Source organism: Petaurus breviceps, unplaced genomic scaffold (assembly GCF_028583685.1).
Source record: "Petaurus breviceps papuanus isolate PSGF00001 unplaced genomic scaffold, PetGlider_PUasm1.0 91133, whole genome shotgun sequence".
Lineage (NCBI taxonomy): Eukaryota > Metazoa > Chordata > Mammalia > Diprotodontia > Petauridae > Petaurus > Petaurus breviceps.
Genome location: NW_027187419.1, coordinates 84,405,396 through 84,419,513, shown reverse-complemented (window position 1 = coordinate 84,419,513; position 14,118 = coordinate 84,405,396). Strand labels below are relative to the sequence as shown.

The 14,118-nt window shown below is 38.2% G+C and overlaps 1 protein-coding gene across 2 annotated transcripts in view; it reads right to left on the bottom strand.

Annotated features, from left to right (window-relative positions):
- Window positions 1-13,057, bottom strand: part of DAPL1 (death associated protein like 1) — a 36,770-nt gene extending 23,713 nt beyond the window's left edge. For both annotated transcript variants that reach the window (XM_069080790.1, XM_069080791.1), the window contains exon 1: window positions 12,926-13,057. In XM_069080790.1, the coding sequence (XP_068936891.1) occupies window positions 12,926-12,983 (58 nt within the window). In that variant the 5' untranslated portion in view covers window positions 12,984-13,057. The remainder of the gene's footprint in view (window positions 1-12,925) is intronic.
- Between the last annotated feature and the right edge of the window lie 1,061 nt (window positions 13,058-14,118).

Sequence of the window (14,118 nt, the reverse complement as noted above, 5' to 3'; positions counted from 1 at the left end):
CTATGTTTTACTGTATTTTTATTTATACATTTCCCAATTGCATTTTAATCTGATTCAGCCTTAACTGAATGTTGTTTGTTGAGAGCCAAAATATTTGATTCAGCACTCAGATTATGTGGGGAGCCAAGGAGGCCTGATCCAGGACTCAGATAAAAATCTTGACAATGTGCTCCATAGAAGGTCCTTCGAGATGTGGCTTTTTGTTAAGCTTGCTCCTTGGGTCTTTTGATATGGGCTACACTTAAAAGGATTTTGTTTGAGTTTTGAAATCAAAGGCTCTACCCCAAGACTTTAGGCACCTAGATAACAAATCCTTATAAAATTATCCATTCTGTGCTACTTCCAGGATAAACTTGAGTCCTTTTTCCCTTTGTCTCATTTGCTCTATAAAAACTTTGTCCTAAGAATCAATAAATGGAGTTCATGGTTCTTCCTTGAACTACCCACATGGTCTGGTCATTTCTTATTCTCATCTCCGATCATGCTTAGTGCTGGACATTGAGCAGCCCACGGCAGTTGTTATTGCTGCAAGCAACAGGTAGGCCCTAAATTCCACACCTGTGATCTAGACCAATCCCATTTTACAGATGAACAACAGATGAATGAAGGAGGCCTGGAGAGATTAAATGACTTTTGCAAGGTTACACAGAGAATAAACAATAGAGACAAGATTCATTCACTCGGGTTCATATAGATTCACTCAGGCTTTCTACTTAAGAAAAAAAATGTTATCTAACCATGTTTTTGCATACTAGTGATTGGGAATTATAATGTGATACCCTATTTTTTAGTTGGCATCTTTTTCAGTCAAGGTTTCTGAAGACCAAATAATGTGGAATGTACCTAAAGTCATGATAACATGGGTTTCATTCAACATAGGTGCCTATAAACATAAGTAGCACCCCTCATTATGATGCAGACCCCAAAAAAACCCCTCAAACATAAATGTTCTAAGCTAATTACATTGCATTAATAATCATGCCATTCACAAAACCAATTAGCACTAATTAGGCTACAGATGACCTAACAACAACAATTCAAGTGTTGAACAATGTCAGATGAAATAAACTTTTGCAAAAGAATAACCTATTTCAGTGAACATGTCAAATCAAATTCTTTTTTTTCCCCTTTATGCTCAGGAAATCTATGAATTTAAAAGCAGTCAGACAAAAAAAAAACCTGAATATATGTAAATTTGTTTGAACTTGTTAATTCTTCTTGTGGATATTTAATATCTGTAGTTTTCTATAACTATTTAAAAGAAAGGAAAAAATTAAGAAAACCTATTTCTGAAAGCACTTCTGAAAAGACCGAAGAATTCTTCATTCAGTGCTTATATGATTTATGTTGGAATTCTGCTAGGCTCACTCAGATAAGAAAAAAAGGGGGCTTTTCTGGTGTATCTTGTCTACTTTAGATTTCAATTAGATATTCATATAAAAGGAAAACTCAAAGGACAACAGTAAAAGTCAAGCACGTGTAAAATTCTACCTTCGGATGCAGTCTTCAAATCTAGAATGAAACTTTTTCTTAAAAGAGGCCAGAAATACATAGGATAGGCAAGCCAGTCTAGCTAAAGTAGCAAGGCACTTTGAGGGAGAGACAAGAGGAGAGATGAGCTAGGTGAGTCAAACCATTGCTGCCACCTTGATCATCACCTCCCTTCACATCCTCATGGAAACAGCATAGGACCCTAAACCCAAGATTTGTAGGAGTAGTAATGGCCCTCACCCAGCCACCTGGCTTCCAAACTTACCCCTGTAGACATCATGGAAGTGAGAAAAACCTGTGGAAAAAGGACCTATCCTCCAAATTCTAAGGGAGGGGTGGCAGGGATGGGTCTGCTTTCCTCTTGCTTGATCTTTTTCAATAGCAAGGCTTTGGTAATTCTAGTGCCCAGTTCTTCCCTGGCTCCCAGATGCTCTACTCACCCCAGGAGGTGCTCAGGGGTACCCTATTCCCTAACTGTTCTTTTTATGGGTATCAGGACTTATTTCTTCAGTTTAGTGGTGTGATCTTGTGTATTTATGCAATTAGATTCTTGACTCTGCCACAAACCAGTAAGAAAACTTTTCCTTTTCCCCTTTCTTCTTCATTTCAATGGAATATAATTATAAGCATGGCATAAAAGTTGACCACACAAGTGAGAGAAATGATTATTTCTCTCTTGTATTTAATAACTAACTATCAAATTAGGACCAAAATTTCCCCCCTTTTTTAATTCCTTATCCAGAGATCCACCAGTGTGGGAAATCTTGGGCAAAGACTGACCCAGCCAGGAAGGCTAAGATCTAATCAAATAGTAAGGAAATTCTAAGTTTAGGTGAATGGGTGGATTCCTTCTCATTGTGTTTTACTCTGACAGGTCTGGGAAAATGTGGATTCTCCCTTTTGTCAAATGGATGATATGAATATTGATAAGTCTCTTTGACCAAGACTGACAGCTCAGTGTTATGAACCTCAAGACCTTCACTGGAGTCAGACCACCTTTCATTATAATATTCATTTTCTCATTACTTGTTAACCAATAAGAGCTGATTTCCCCCCTCAAATGTACCCCCTTTTCAAGAGACCTTATAATGTTGAAGATTTGATAGGCTTGCTCTCTTTGTTCACTGAGGGCAACAATGAGCCTGTTTTGTTGATTGCTTTCTAGACAGAGTTAATAAAAGTGATTATAATTTACCCAGAAACTCCTACTTCCAGAAATTTTCAGTCATCACACAAATATAGTTTAGTTGTAGGCAGTCATTTATTCAAACATAGAAGTGAAAAGAATAAAATCTAATATATTAAACAACCACCACATGGGTTGGGTACTCAAGGCTCTTCCCAGAGATGACAACCCCAAACCAGTCTATAATGAGAAGGTGACAGAGAAGGTAATCTATTGAAGGAGAAGCATGGAATGGGATCATAATCAACCCTATTTTATGGATTAGAAAACTGGGGTTCAGAAAAGTTAAAGTGGCTTCTTTAAGGTCATGAAATTAATATGTGTCATGGCTGGGCTTCAAGCCCAGTCCTCCTTACTCAAGATGCACCATTCTTTAATGATACCATGGCAACTTTCCAGAAGAGCTCCTAGATATTTTCTATAATTTCAAAGATCAGAACTAGCACCAATGGATAGAAGTATTAAGGATATAAATTTTGACTCAATATTTAGAAGAATTTTCTAAGAACTGAAGTTTGAAAAAAAGACAAGGAATGATATGTATGTAGTAAATTCCTTGCAGGAATGTTGTGAGGCTCAAATGAGATAATGGATGTAAAGCTTGGCAAACCTAAAAGTACAATATAAATGCTAGCCATTGTTATAATTAGCTCCTAGTCACCAGGCCTTCAGGCTGGAGATAACTTCATTTTCTGAGCTTTCTATTGTGCTTCTGCTGTGCTTACTCAAGATTTCTAGAGTAATACGGGTTTGTGTGCTGGTAAATATTTGATAAGGGGATGGGCATGGGAATGCACACACATAATTTTAAAGTTCATCTGCATTGTTATACTTTCTTAAGTTCTGACAATCAACAAAGCAACTAATCAAGCTTTGATTTGAAGCAACTGCTAATTTCTGAGGTGATATTGAATCATTTCAGTTGTGTCCAACTCTTCACCACCCCATTTGAGGTTTTCTTGGCAAAGATGTTGGCATGGTTTGCCATTTCCTTCTCTAGATTAGGAAACTGTGTCAATGTGACTTGCCCATGGTCACATAAGTATCTGAGGCTGAATTTGAACTCAGGAAGACAAGTCTTCCTGTATTCCAAGCCCAGTGTTCTGTCCACTGTAGCTGTCCAAAGTGTAAATGCTAAAGTGTAAACACATTGAAAATCTAATAATGGTCTCTTGTAAGCTGGTTAGAGCTAGCCCCAGCACACCTCTGGTCTCCTGACAATTTAAGTACATGTTCCCTGACAGAAAGTTTGTAGACAATGGAAAATTAGACTAAATGATGTCTAATGTTCCTTCCTGTGTTAATATTCTATTGTTCTAGTAAAGAATCTCCCCTCCTTTCTCATTCCTTATTCCATCACACCTTCTTCTCTTCTTAAGAACTTGAGACAGAGAATAAGCAATATTGTTCCCCAAACAGTAAAAAGCAATTGAGGAGAAAATATCCCTTTCAAATCTTTATGAGAATGGTCTATGTACATGTAGTTTTTGAAGATAACATGAGAGGGGAATAGGCAAATAGTTATAGGCAATTTTCTACAATGGGCCACCAAGTTTTTAAGGCCAACAAACTAACTGAAGGAGAGAGAACACAAGGTTGTTTTATGTTGTTTATTGACTTGAATAAAACATTTGCTTCAACAGAATAAACAGCAGCATTGAAAATTCTCTTCAGATAAGGCATCTCTCATATATATTAAAGTCAAACAAGACTCCATGGTTCAAATAAATGCTTGTTGGATTGAATTGAATTGGTAGATAATCACTATAGAGAAACCTTGTTTAATGATCTGTTAATATATTAAATGAAGTGTCATGTGGCAAATGTATTTTTCCCAGTGTTATGGGGGATAAACAAAAAAAAAAGTTTTCTTATTTATTTCCTAAGGTTTTAAAAATGTTCTTATTTGTAGGTAATGTCATAATAATTGCACAAGCGCTAGAATACTGTAAAGACTCCTGAGTGAAATCTATAGTATTTCACATAGATTTTTGTCTAACTATCCACACCGAAAACACAGAGTAGATGAAGAACACATGTTACTTAGATAACATGCAGTTTGAAGGAAAGCTTGCCAAATTAGTCCATAAATATGTATATCTATGTGAGCTGCTCATAGATAATGAGCTATGCTCCAAGTCAGATTTTTTCAAGAAAGCATGGGAAACTGCCCAGCTTTCACTGATCCTAAACTGTCTACTGCTTGGGGGGAGGGGGAAAGCTACCTCATTAGCATCAATGTTCTTCCAATGATCTGTTTGCCTGAGAATTAATGAACACCATGATTGGCAGAAGAATTAAAATTACAAACAACCAAAAGGACAATGGAAAAATGCAAGGTTGGTGTAAGGAAACTGACAACTTGTGTACAGAGAGCAGAGTAAGATATGATGAAAGTTACAAAACCAGATACTATATGTAAAGTCCTTTATAAAACTTAAAAACTATATCACTATCATCTATTATTATTAGTATGAGGATTTTGGTTGCTCAAATGAGTAGAATGAGAGACAACAGGTGGAGATTCTGATTGGTGAGTTAGTATCCCTGAGTTACTCAAACAAAGAACAAGAAGAAGGCTCCGATGCCTTGTGTAAATAGTCTGTGAGGGATTTATGGCAACATATAAACAAGAGCTGCATGTAATGAAAAGGTGTGGAAGCATTATGATCTGTATCAAAGGGGGGATTGCCCACAATGTTGAAATCACAAGTCCAAAGAATCAAAGCATCAAGCAAAACAAAATTAAACGAATAAAAAAAGAATTTCAGTAATGATAGATGTATTCATTTTTAAGATTAATGATGTGCAAATACTTTGCAAAAATTCACCCAGATAAGTACTTTGGTCCAGCCCTGGAGCTCAGAATTCTTTCTGTCATATGTATTGCCTGGAGTTAAGAAGATTCTAGTTCAAATCCAACCTCAGATACTTGTTAGTTGTGTGACCCTAGGCAAGTCAATTAATCTCTGTTTGCTTCAGTTTCCCCATCTGTAAATGAGAATAACAATAACCCCTCCCAGGTTGTTGTGAGGATCAAATGAGATAATTGTAAAGTGCTTAGCAAATAGCCTGGAACATAGCAATTGCTTAATAAATCTGTATTTCTCTTCTTTCCTTCCTTTGTACAGATTCATAGTTTATGGTTAGGGAAGCCTTACATACAACAATGATCTCTTATGTTTTTATAATACCATTTCTTTTCTAAAGCATATGCTTAACTACATAATTATATTTGTCCTAAAATTATCTCCTTAAAGCAGGCATTATTTCTATGTTCCAGATGGATAGACTGAGGTGTAGAGGTTATGGCCAGGATACATATAGGTGAGTAAATTGAATGGACCTGAAGCCTCCTATCCAAGTGGTTAAGATTCATTTATAAAGCTCTGCTAGAAATACCTGTCACACTCTGCTAGCTAGCACCATTAAGAAAACCTCTGGGGACCTGATGAACTAAATTTATTCAATCAACATTTCTTGACAACATAGTTTAGGATCAGGTAAGGTCTATTTTGAGCTGTTTACGTTCCAGTTGGAACCCGGGTGTCCTAATTAGGACATTCAATGCCCTGTGTTTTCTTCCTTTTCTATTGTCTGACTCCAGTGACTCACTGTGACATCGAGGTAGCTCTGGGATCTTGTGGGTCGGATCAAGCTGCTGAGGTTTCGAGTATGAACGGAATGATGAATGTCTGTATCTGCTGCCCAAACTTGGCAAGGCTAAACACCAGAAAGGCCACAGTGACTCAGGATGATAGCTGCATTATGAGGGAGTACTCACACCAATGAGATTATAGATCATTGAAGTAAGGTTTTGATTCTTAGAGTAAGATTTTGAAAAAACAATACTTAACTTTCAAATAGTATTCATTTTTACCTTTTTATTACCAACACTAATCCAATGATCTCACTATCCCCAAAAAACAGAAAGGGGAAATTGAGAAGAGGAAAATTGTGCTTTTTCAATGACTATTTTTGAAAACTTAAAGTTCTCTATAGAAAAGAATGCTTTGTAGGGGTGGCCAGGTGGCTCAGCGATTAAAAGCACCAGCTCCAATGTCGGGATGACCTGGATCAAATCCAGGCTCAGACACTCAGCACTACACCCAGAAATAACTGGCCGTGTAACCTTGAGCAAGGTACTTAACCCCGATTGCTTAAAAAAAAAGATTTAAAATATTAAAAAAAAAAAAGAAAAGAATGCTTTCCTACAGTACAACTGATCAGGTGTTGAATGAAAGTACTTTAATTACAAAACTATTTTTGCAAGAGTTTATATCTTAGGAAAACTCCAAACTCCAATATGTATGCAACTCTTTAGGCTGAAATTTCTTTAGAGAATGTAAGACTGGAGTTGGAGAGGGCCTCATAAATCGTCCAGTCCAACTCTTTTTTTTCATGCATGAGAAAAGCAAAGCATAGAAAAATCACATGACTTGGCCAAGGTCACTTTGCTTGGCATTTTCTGGATGACAACTATCAGAATAAGGAAGGGGAAAAATTAGGTGCAATTCTTTCTTCTCAGGAAGACATTATGGTTTTTTTTTTTAAAGCATAAGTCAAAGGTTTGTACATTTTTTCAATTTGCAACCAATACTTTCTATTTGAAGTCTTTTATCAAGGGTCAAACAATTGTAAATTATAATTCATTCATATTGACTGCTTTTCAGTCAGTTTTGATCATGTTCAACAAGATCTACAGGGTTCTCTTCAGCCTCTTGCCTGACTTATCATTGGCTGCATCTTTCTTTGAGTGGAGGATGGTTCTCTCAGACTCCTTCCCTGAATCCACACATATAATTTCCTGTGATAGGTCTCATCAGTATATCATCGGAAGTCCCAGTTTTATCCCAGAACAGACTCTTCAAGCAGCTGCTATCTTACCCTTATTCTCAGCATCAGCCCTGATTCTGCATCATACCACACATACTTTTGTGAGGCAGCTAGGTGGTTCAGTGGATAGAAAGCTGGACCCAGAGTCAGGAAGACTTGAATTCAAATCCAGGGAATCTTTATCTTTCCACTGTACCAAAATGCCTCCTACTGACACACAGGCCTCTCAGTTTGTTTAGGAGTTCAGTGGAATAACCCTCAGCGGGTCCCTTATTCGATGCCAAACCAAACAGTTACTTAGCTATGTAACTATTCACTGACTCTATTCTTTTTTCTTTATCACTTACTAGCTGTATGACTCTGGGGAAGTTACTTAACCTCTGTTTGCCTCAGTTTCTTCTTTGTGAAATGGGCATAATAATAGCACCTCCTTCCGCAGGACTGTTGTGATAATATGTATAAAATATTATAGGGGTGGCCAGGTGATGCACTGAATAGAGCACTGGCCCTGGACTCAGGAGGACCTAAGTTCAAATCTGGCCTCAGACATTTAGTACTTACTAGCCATGTGACCTTAGACAAGTCACTTAACCCCATTTGCCCTGCCTTCCTCCCTACAAAAAAAGGGAAAAATATATTATACGTGTGTGTTTGTGTATGTATAAAACACAGTACCTAGCACATAGTAGGTACTATACAAATGCCTATGCCCTTACCCCTCCTAACCTTAACTTGGTGAGCTCCCCACTTTCTACAAAGTGGCAGGATAAAAAGATCCTAGAACTATAAGGGCTTTTATAGATCATCTAATTTACCCTACTACAGAAATTAAGTAACTTGACTAAGGTCACACAGTTAGTGTCTGAGCCAGTATTTGCACTTAGGTGTTCTGCCTCTTACTAGCTGTGTGACCCTGGGCAAGTCACTTAACCCTGTTTGCCTCAGTGTCCCCAGGTGGAAAATGAACTGGAGAAAGAAAATGACAACCCACTCCAGTATCTTTGCCAAGAAAACCCCAAATGGGGTCATGAAGAGTCAGACAGGACTGAAATGACTGAACAACTTTTGATTCCAAATCCAGTACTCTTTCTACTATACTTACCCTTATAATGAATTGTCCAATAGAATGTAAGCTCCTTGAGTACAGTGAGGATAGAGTGCTGGGCTTGAACTCAACAAATCCTAAGTTTGACTCTAGCCTCAGACACTTAGTAGCTGAGTGATCCTAGCTAAGTCATTTGCCCCTTTTTTAGCCTTAGTTTCCTCATCTGTAAAATGGGGATAATAACAGCACCTACCCCCAAAGGTTTTCTTTTTTTGGTGAGGATCAAACAAGGTAATATGTGACAAGCCCTTTGCAAACTTAAGAGTTACAGAAATATTAGCTATTGCAATTATCTTTTGTATTCCCAGTGCCTGGATGCAGTATATACTTAATAAATTCTTGTGGGATTGATTGGTTGCTCAAGATCTTATAGAAAGCACTAAGCGATAGAGAAAGGCCTTGGGAATCTTTATCTTTCCACTGTACCAAAATGCCTCCTAGTGACACACAGGCCTCTCAGTTTGTTTAGGAGTTCAGTGGAATAACCCTCAGCGGGTCCCTTATTCGATGCCAAACCAAACAGTTACTTAGCTATGTAACTATTCACTGACTCTATTCTTTTTTCTTTATCATGTACTTGGCCTCCCCAGGATGCTTTCTAAGTACAATTTTTGTTGCTTTTGATGTTGTTGAAGTAATGTGGTTCTTTTGAAACTAAAAGCAACAGAGACAGGAAATTCAAAGCTAAGCTTTACTGAATACAGCTTGGGCCTCCTAATGTATTCACATTTAATGTGTTCCTGTTTTATAGCACAAATTTAACTGTGGTTAGCTGTAGTGCAATATAAGATATTTATGTCTATGTAAAAGCGAAACCACCCAGCTCTTAGCATTTATCAGGATGGGAGAGTTACAGTCAGGCTGTCTTCTCTTTAGAGTTTATTTTCCACTGTGCATTTGTGGGTATCTTTGAGGTTTGGGAGTCTTTCCTTCTTTCTTTCTTTCAATAATACCCAGTATTATTGAAGTCTAATGTCTGAGTATAGTAATGAGTTTATAAGGCTTCCATTTCAAATCATCATTTACAAGGTTCCATCACTTAACTCTCAATGATCAGGTCAAGAATTCTAAGAACCTTCTTGACCTTGGATAGACAGTTAGGTGGCTCGGTGGATATAGTACTAGTCTTTGAGTCAGGAAGACCTGAGTTCAAATCCATTCTCAGACACCTCCTAAACTATGTCACTCTAGTTTAACCTTAGACTTAACCTCTGTTTGCCTCAACTGTTTGCCTCAATTTCCTCATCTGTAAAATGGAGATAATAATGCTACCTATCTCTCAGGGTTGTTGTGAGAATCAAATGAGATAACTTATGCATATTTATGCATATACATACATACACACATGTACAAATTTAACACATGGCACATAGTAGGCACTTAACAAAAGCTTGTTCCCTTCTTTTCCCCTAAAGCTCCTTGCATACCTTAAAGTGCTATGTAAATGCTAGTTATTATGATAGTTCTTATCTGAGCATGTCTGTTGCATCTAGAAAACATCACCCCATGATGAACATTTTCAGGTTTAGACACAAACAAGATTAGAACCTCATAGAATTAGTCCTGGAAAGCACCTCAGAGGCCATCTAGTCCAACCCTCTTATTTTACAAGTGAGGAAATTAAGATCCAGAAAGGATAATACATAGTTAACAACAGAGTAGAAATTTATTATAATCAAAGTAACTGCCAAGCCAAAGGATGGTGACTTCCCTGAAGGACAGAATAACAAGAGTTGGCTTTTCGGGAGTGTTTTAGAATTTGCAAGTTGCTGTTCCATGTACTTCTTACAGCAATCTTGTGAAGTATATAAAACACCATTATATAGATGGGCAAACTGAGGCTCCAAGAAGTTAGATCACACAACTAGTAAGTATCTAAGGTAGGATTTGAACCTAGAGCTTTCAGCTGTATTCATACTACTGTGCCCAAGAAATATGAGGATTTTCATCAAATCTCCATTTTGTTGTGTTTACAGAATCATAGGATCATAAATTTGGAGTTAGGAAGAACCTTAGAAGTCACCTTAACTCTCAGTGATAGGAAACTGAACCTAGAGAGGCTAAATAACAGTATCAGGTTTATATTTTAGCAAGTGGCAGAGCTAGGATTTGAACTCAGATCTTCTGACCTCAGATCTCATGTACTTTTCATTGCATTACAATGCTTCTCATAGGTACATTATAATTTAGTCAATTCTAATTTTGGATTTTCTATTTTAATAACACTTTTACTCTCGTCGCTTGGGTTTTAAGCAGATGGCTGCACAAATGAGAGTAGTCTACACAGTCCATGACTAAATTAACAGAATTGTCTTCAAATATAAAGATATATTGATTATTACATATATTTAAATAACTTTACAACTATTAAACAACTTTACAACACTTTTTGTTGTTATAGGATGCCTGGAATTAGAACTTTAAAAGTCAATTTAATTTAACAAACATTTATTAAATACTGTTTAATTATTAATTAATATATAGAATATATTATATATATAATTAATTATAAATTTAATTTAACAAACATTTATTAAATACCTAGCAGGTGATAGGAATGGGGATAAAAAAGACAAAAGTGCCCTCAAGGAGCTTATGTTCTTTTTGTTGTTCAGTTATTTCAGTCATATCTGACTCATTGAGACCCCATTTGGGGTTTTCTTGGCAAAGATCCTGGAGTGGTTTGCCATTTCCTTTTCCGGCTCATTTTATAGATGAGGAAACTGAGGCAAACAGGGTAAAGTGACTTGTCACACAGCTAGTAAGTATCTGAGATCTGATTTGAACTCAGGCCTTCCTGACTCCAGCCTTAGCGCTCTATCCGCTGTGCCACCTAGCTGTTCTTATGTTCTCGTAGATCTCAGAAGTAAAAGTTTCAGCACCTGATTCTACTAGCTGGGTGACCAATGGCAAACCCCTGAACCTTAGTCTTTTCCTTCCTTCATCTTTGTTGTGGTCAGACTTTCTATTTGGTGCCACTTGGTGACCAATTTGTATAGAATCGCATCAGGGAAGGAAGGTATCTCCAGGCCTTAGATAATACAACAAAGCACACAGACATTGAGCTTTTCAGAATTTCTTTTAGAAGAAATTAAGAATGCCAGCTTCACGAGGAAAAGAGGCCTCCCTAAAAATAGGCTTCTTGGCTGTTGCCCATTCATATGCACATGCAGATGAGTTACAATAGAACTGATTTCCATGCTTTCAGCAGGTTGTTATAAATAGCAGATGTGGGAAAAAAATGTGGATGCTTTGCAAAATACCTAGGGAGCTGTCTTTTCAAGTTGGCCCCCTTTGTGCTTGTGTGCTCATCAAAAGACATTTTCACAGTTTCCTATACCATTCTTAACTTTGCCCACCCAGAAGCTGAAGAGGAGGAGAAACATATGAGTGCCACTTTTGGGGTAGAAGCTGCTTCTTATGTATGTATGAATCATGAGCTCCTAGGATTTAGAGCCACAAGGGGTCTTCTAGACTGGTTCCCTCGATGATTGTTGTCCATACAGATGCCTTAGGGAGATACAGTTCAGAAGAAAGGCCACTTGTTCTGGATCAGAGGACCCAGTGCCTTCCCTCTAAGGCTGGCTGCCTCTCATTTACACTGTAGGTATTATGGAGGCACAACTATTTGCACATTGCCTCTCCCAATAGAACGTGAGCTCCTTGAAGGCAGGTGCTAGGTTTTTACCTTCCTTGGTGTCCCCCACATGGCAAAGTTCTTGGCACAAAGTAAGTGCTTAATAAATGCTGGTTGACTGACCTAGGTTCACATTCCACCTCTGATACCCGTGTGACCTGGAGTAAGTCATTAAAATTCCCCTGAATCTCAGTTTCTCCAACTATAGAATCATGGGTTTGAACTAGACAGCTTGTGAGCTGTCTTCCAGCACTAGATCTCTGAGCCAATGGAGTCCTATAACCTGAGCCCTGGGAGGAAGGTTTCCATGGCAACAAACCCCATTGGCCAGTTGGGGATGCTCTTAGCACACACTCAGAAGGTCAGCAGGGAAGGGAAGGTTCAGACCAACTCACTATTCTCCCATGACTTGTCACAAATTTCAAATTTCCTTTGAAAAACAGCCCAGATTTAGCTTTTAAAAAGAATCACCTGACGCTTATTTCATGTAGGTGCCAAGAAGCTTGGAGACACCAGAAGAAATCAAAGGGCATGAAGTTAAAAAAAAAAACACCAACCTCTGAAAGGTTCAGAAGTCTTTGCTTCTGTGGGTGATGTTCTAGGTCTGAAAAGAGTGAGTGCAGCAGCAACAGAAGGCCATGAGCTGCTTGCAGGTCAGAGGTCAGCCTACCTGCAGGAGGATGGCCCCCTTTCAGGGGCAAGAGGATGACTTTGACTTCATTTGCCATAGTATGGTCTGTAGCTGCTGCTCCTGCTGGTCCTTATTGCTTCTGCTGAGTGCCTGTCTGGGTAGCACTTTCTCCTCTGCACCCTCCTTTTATACAGGCAGTGGAAAGGGCCCTTTAAGGGCATTGCAGAGCAGCAACAGGGTTTGGCCACCCTGTGCTCTCAGGGGGAGGTGGGGCCTTACAGACTTCCTTCAGGCTTGCAAATGTTCTTTGACAGTTCTTTGGAGAGGCTGAGTAGAAGTCTTTAGCTGACAAGAAGGGTCAAGGGAAGGAGAAAGGAAGAATAGGTGGAGTTCCTTGGGCTTCTTTTTCTCAAGAAGAGTAAAAGGGAAATCCTTTCTGTTGTTGTAAAGGTGGCAGCAATGATTTTCTAAATGGAGACAGGGATGGGTTATAGGGAAGAATTTCTTTCTTTCTTTTCTTTTTTCTTTTGGTGGGAGGAGGTCTGGCCTGGTGATTTCAGCAGTGTGGAGAGTTCCTTGACTCTGATCAAAAGCTTGTCTCTAGCTTATAATATTAAAAAAATTAACAAGCATTTGTTTTCTCTCCCTCCCCTTGTTCCTCTCTCTGTTCTCCCCTCCTCCCAAATGAACAATTACAACAACAAAAATAAAACCCTCAAAACAAATATGCAAAGTTTAGCAAAAAGAAAATTCTCCCATTGGACGTGACAAAGAATTGCATCTCATTGTGTATTTTGTACGTATCATTTCTCTGTCAGCTAATGCGTGCATGCTTTTTTCATTGGTCCTCTGGAATCATGGTTTTTCATTGCATTGATCTGAATTCATGAATCTTTCAAAGTTGTTTTTCTCTATACTTCTAACTGATAATATTAGAGAGTTGCCTGTGATACTTCCTGGTTAAGTGACTTGCTTAAGGCCATACAACTAGTGTTTGTCAAGGGTAGAGCTTGAATCCCTTGACATACATTCAGAAAACACTCTTGTCCAGTGTTTGCCTCCCAGTCTTACAAGTTGCCCCCATGTGGGTGGCAAGGAATTGGAAATTAAGGACACGACCATCAGTTGGAGAACTGACTAAGTTGTAGAATATGATTGTGATGGAATAGTATTATGCTGCAAGAAATCATGAAAGGAATAGTTTCAGAAAAACCCGGGAAGACTCATATGAG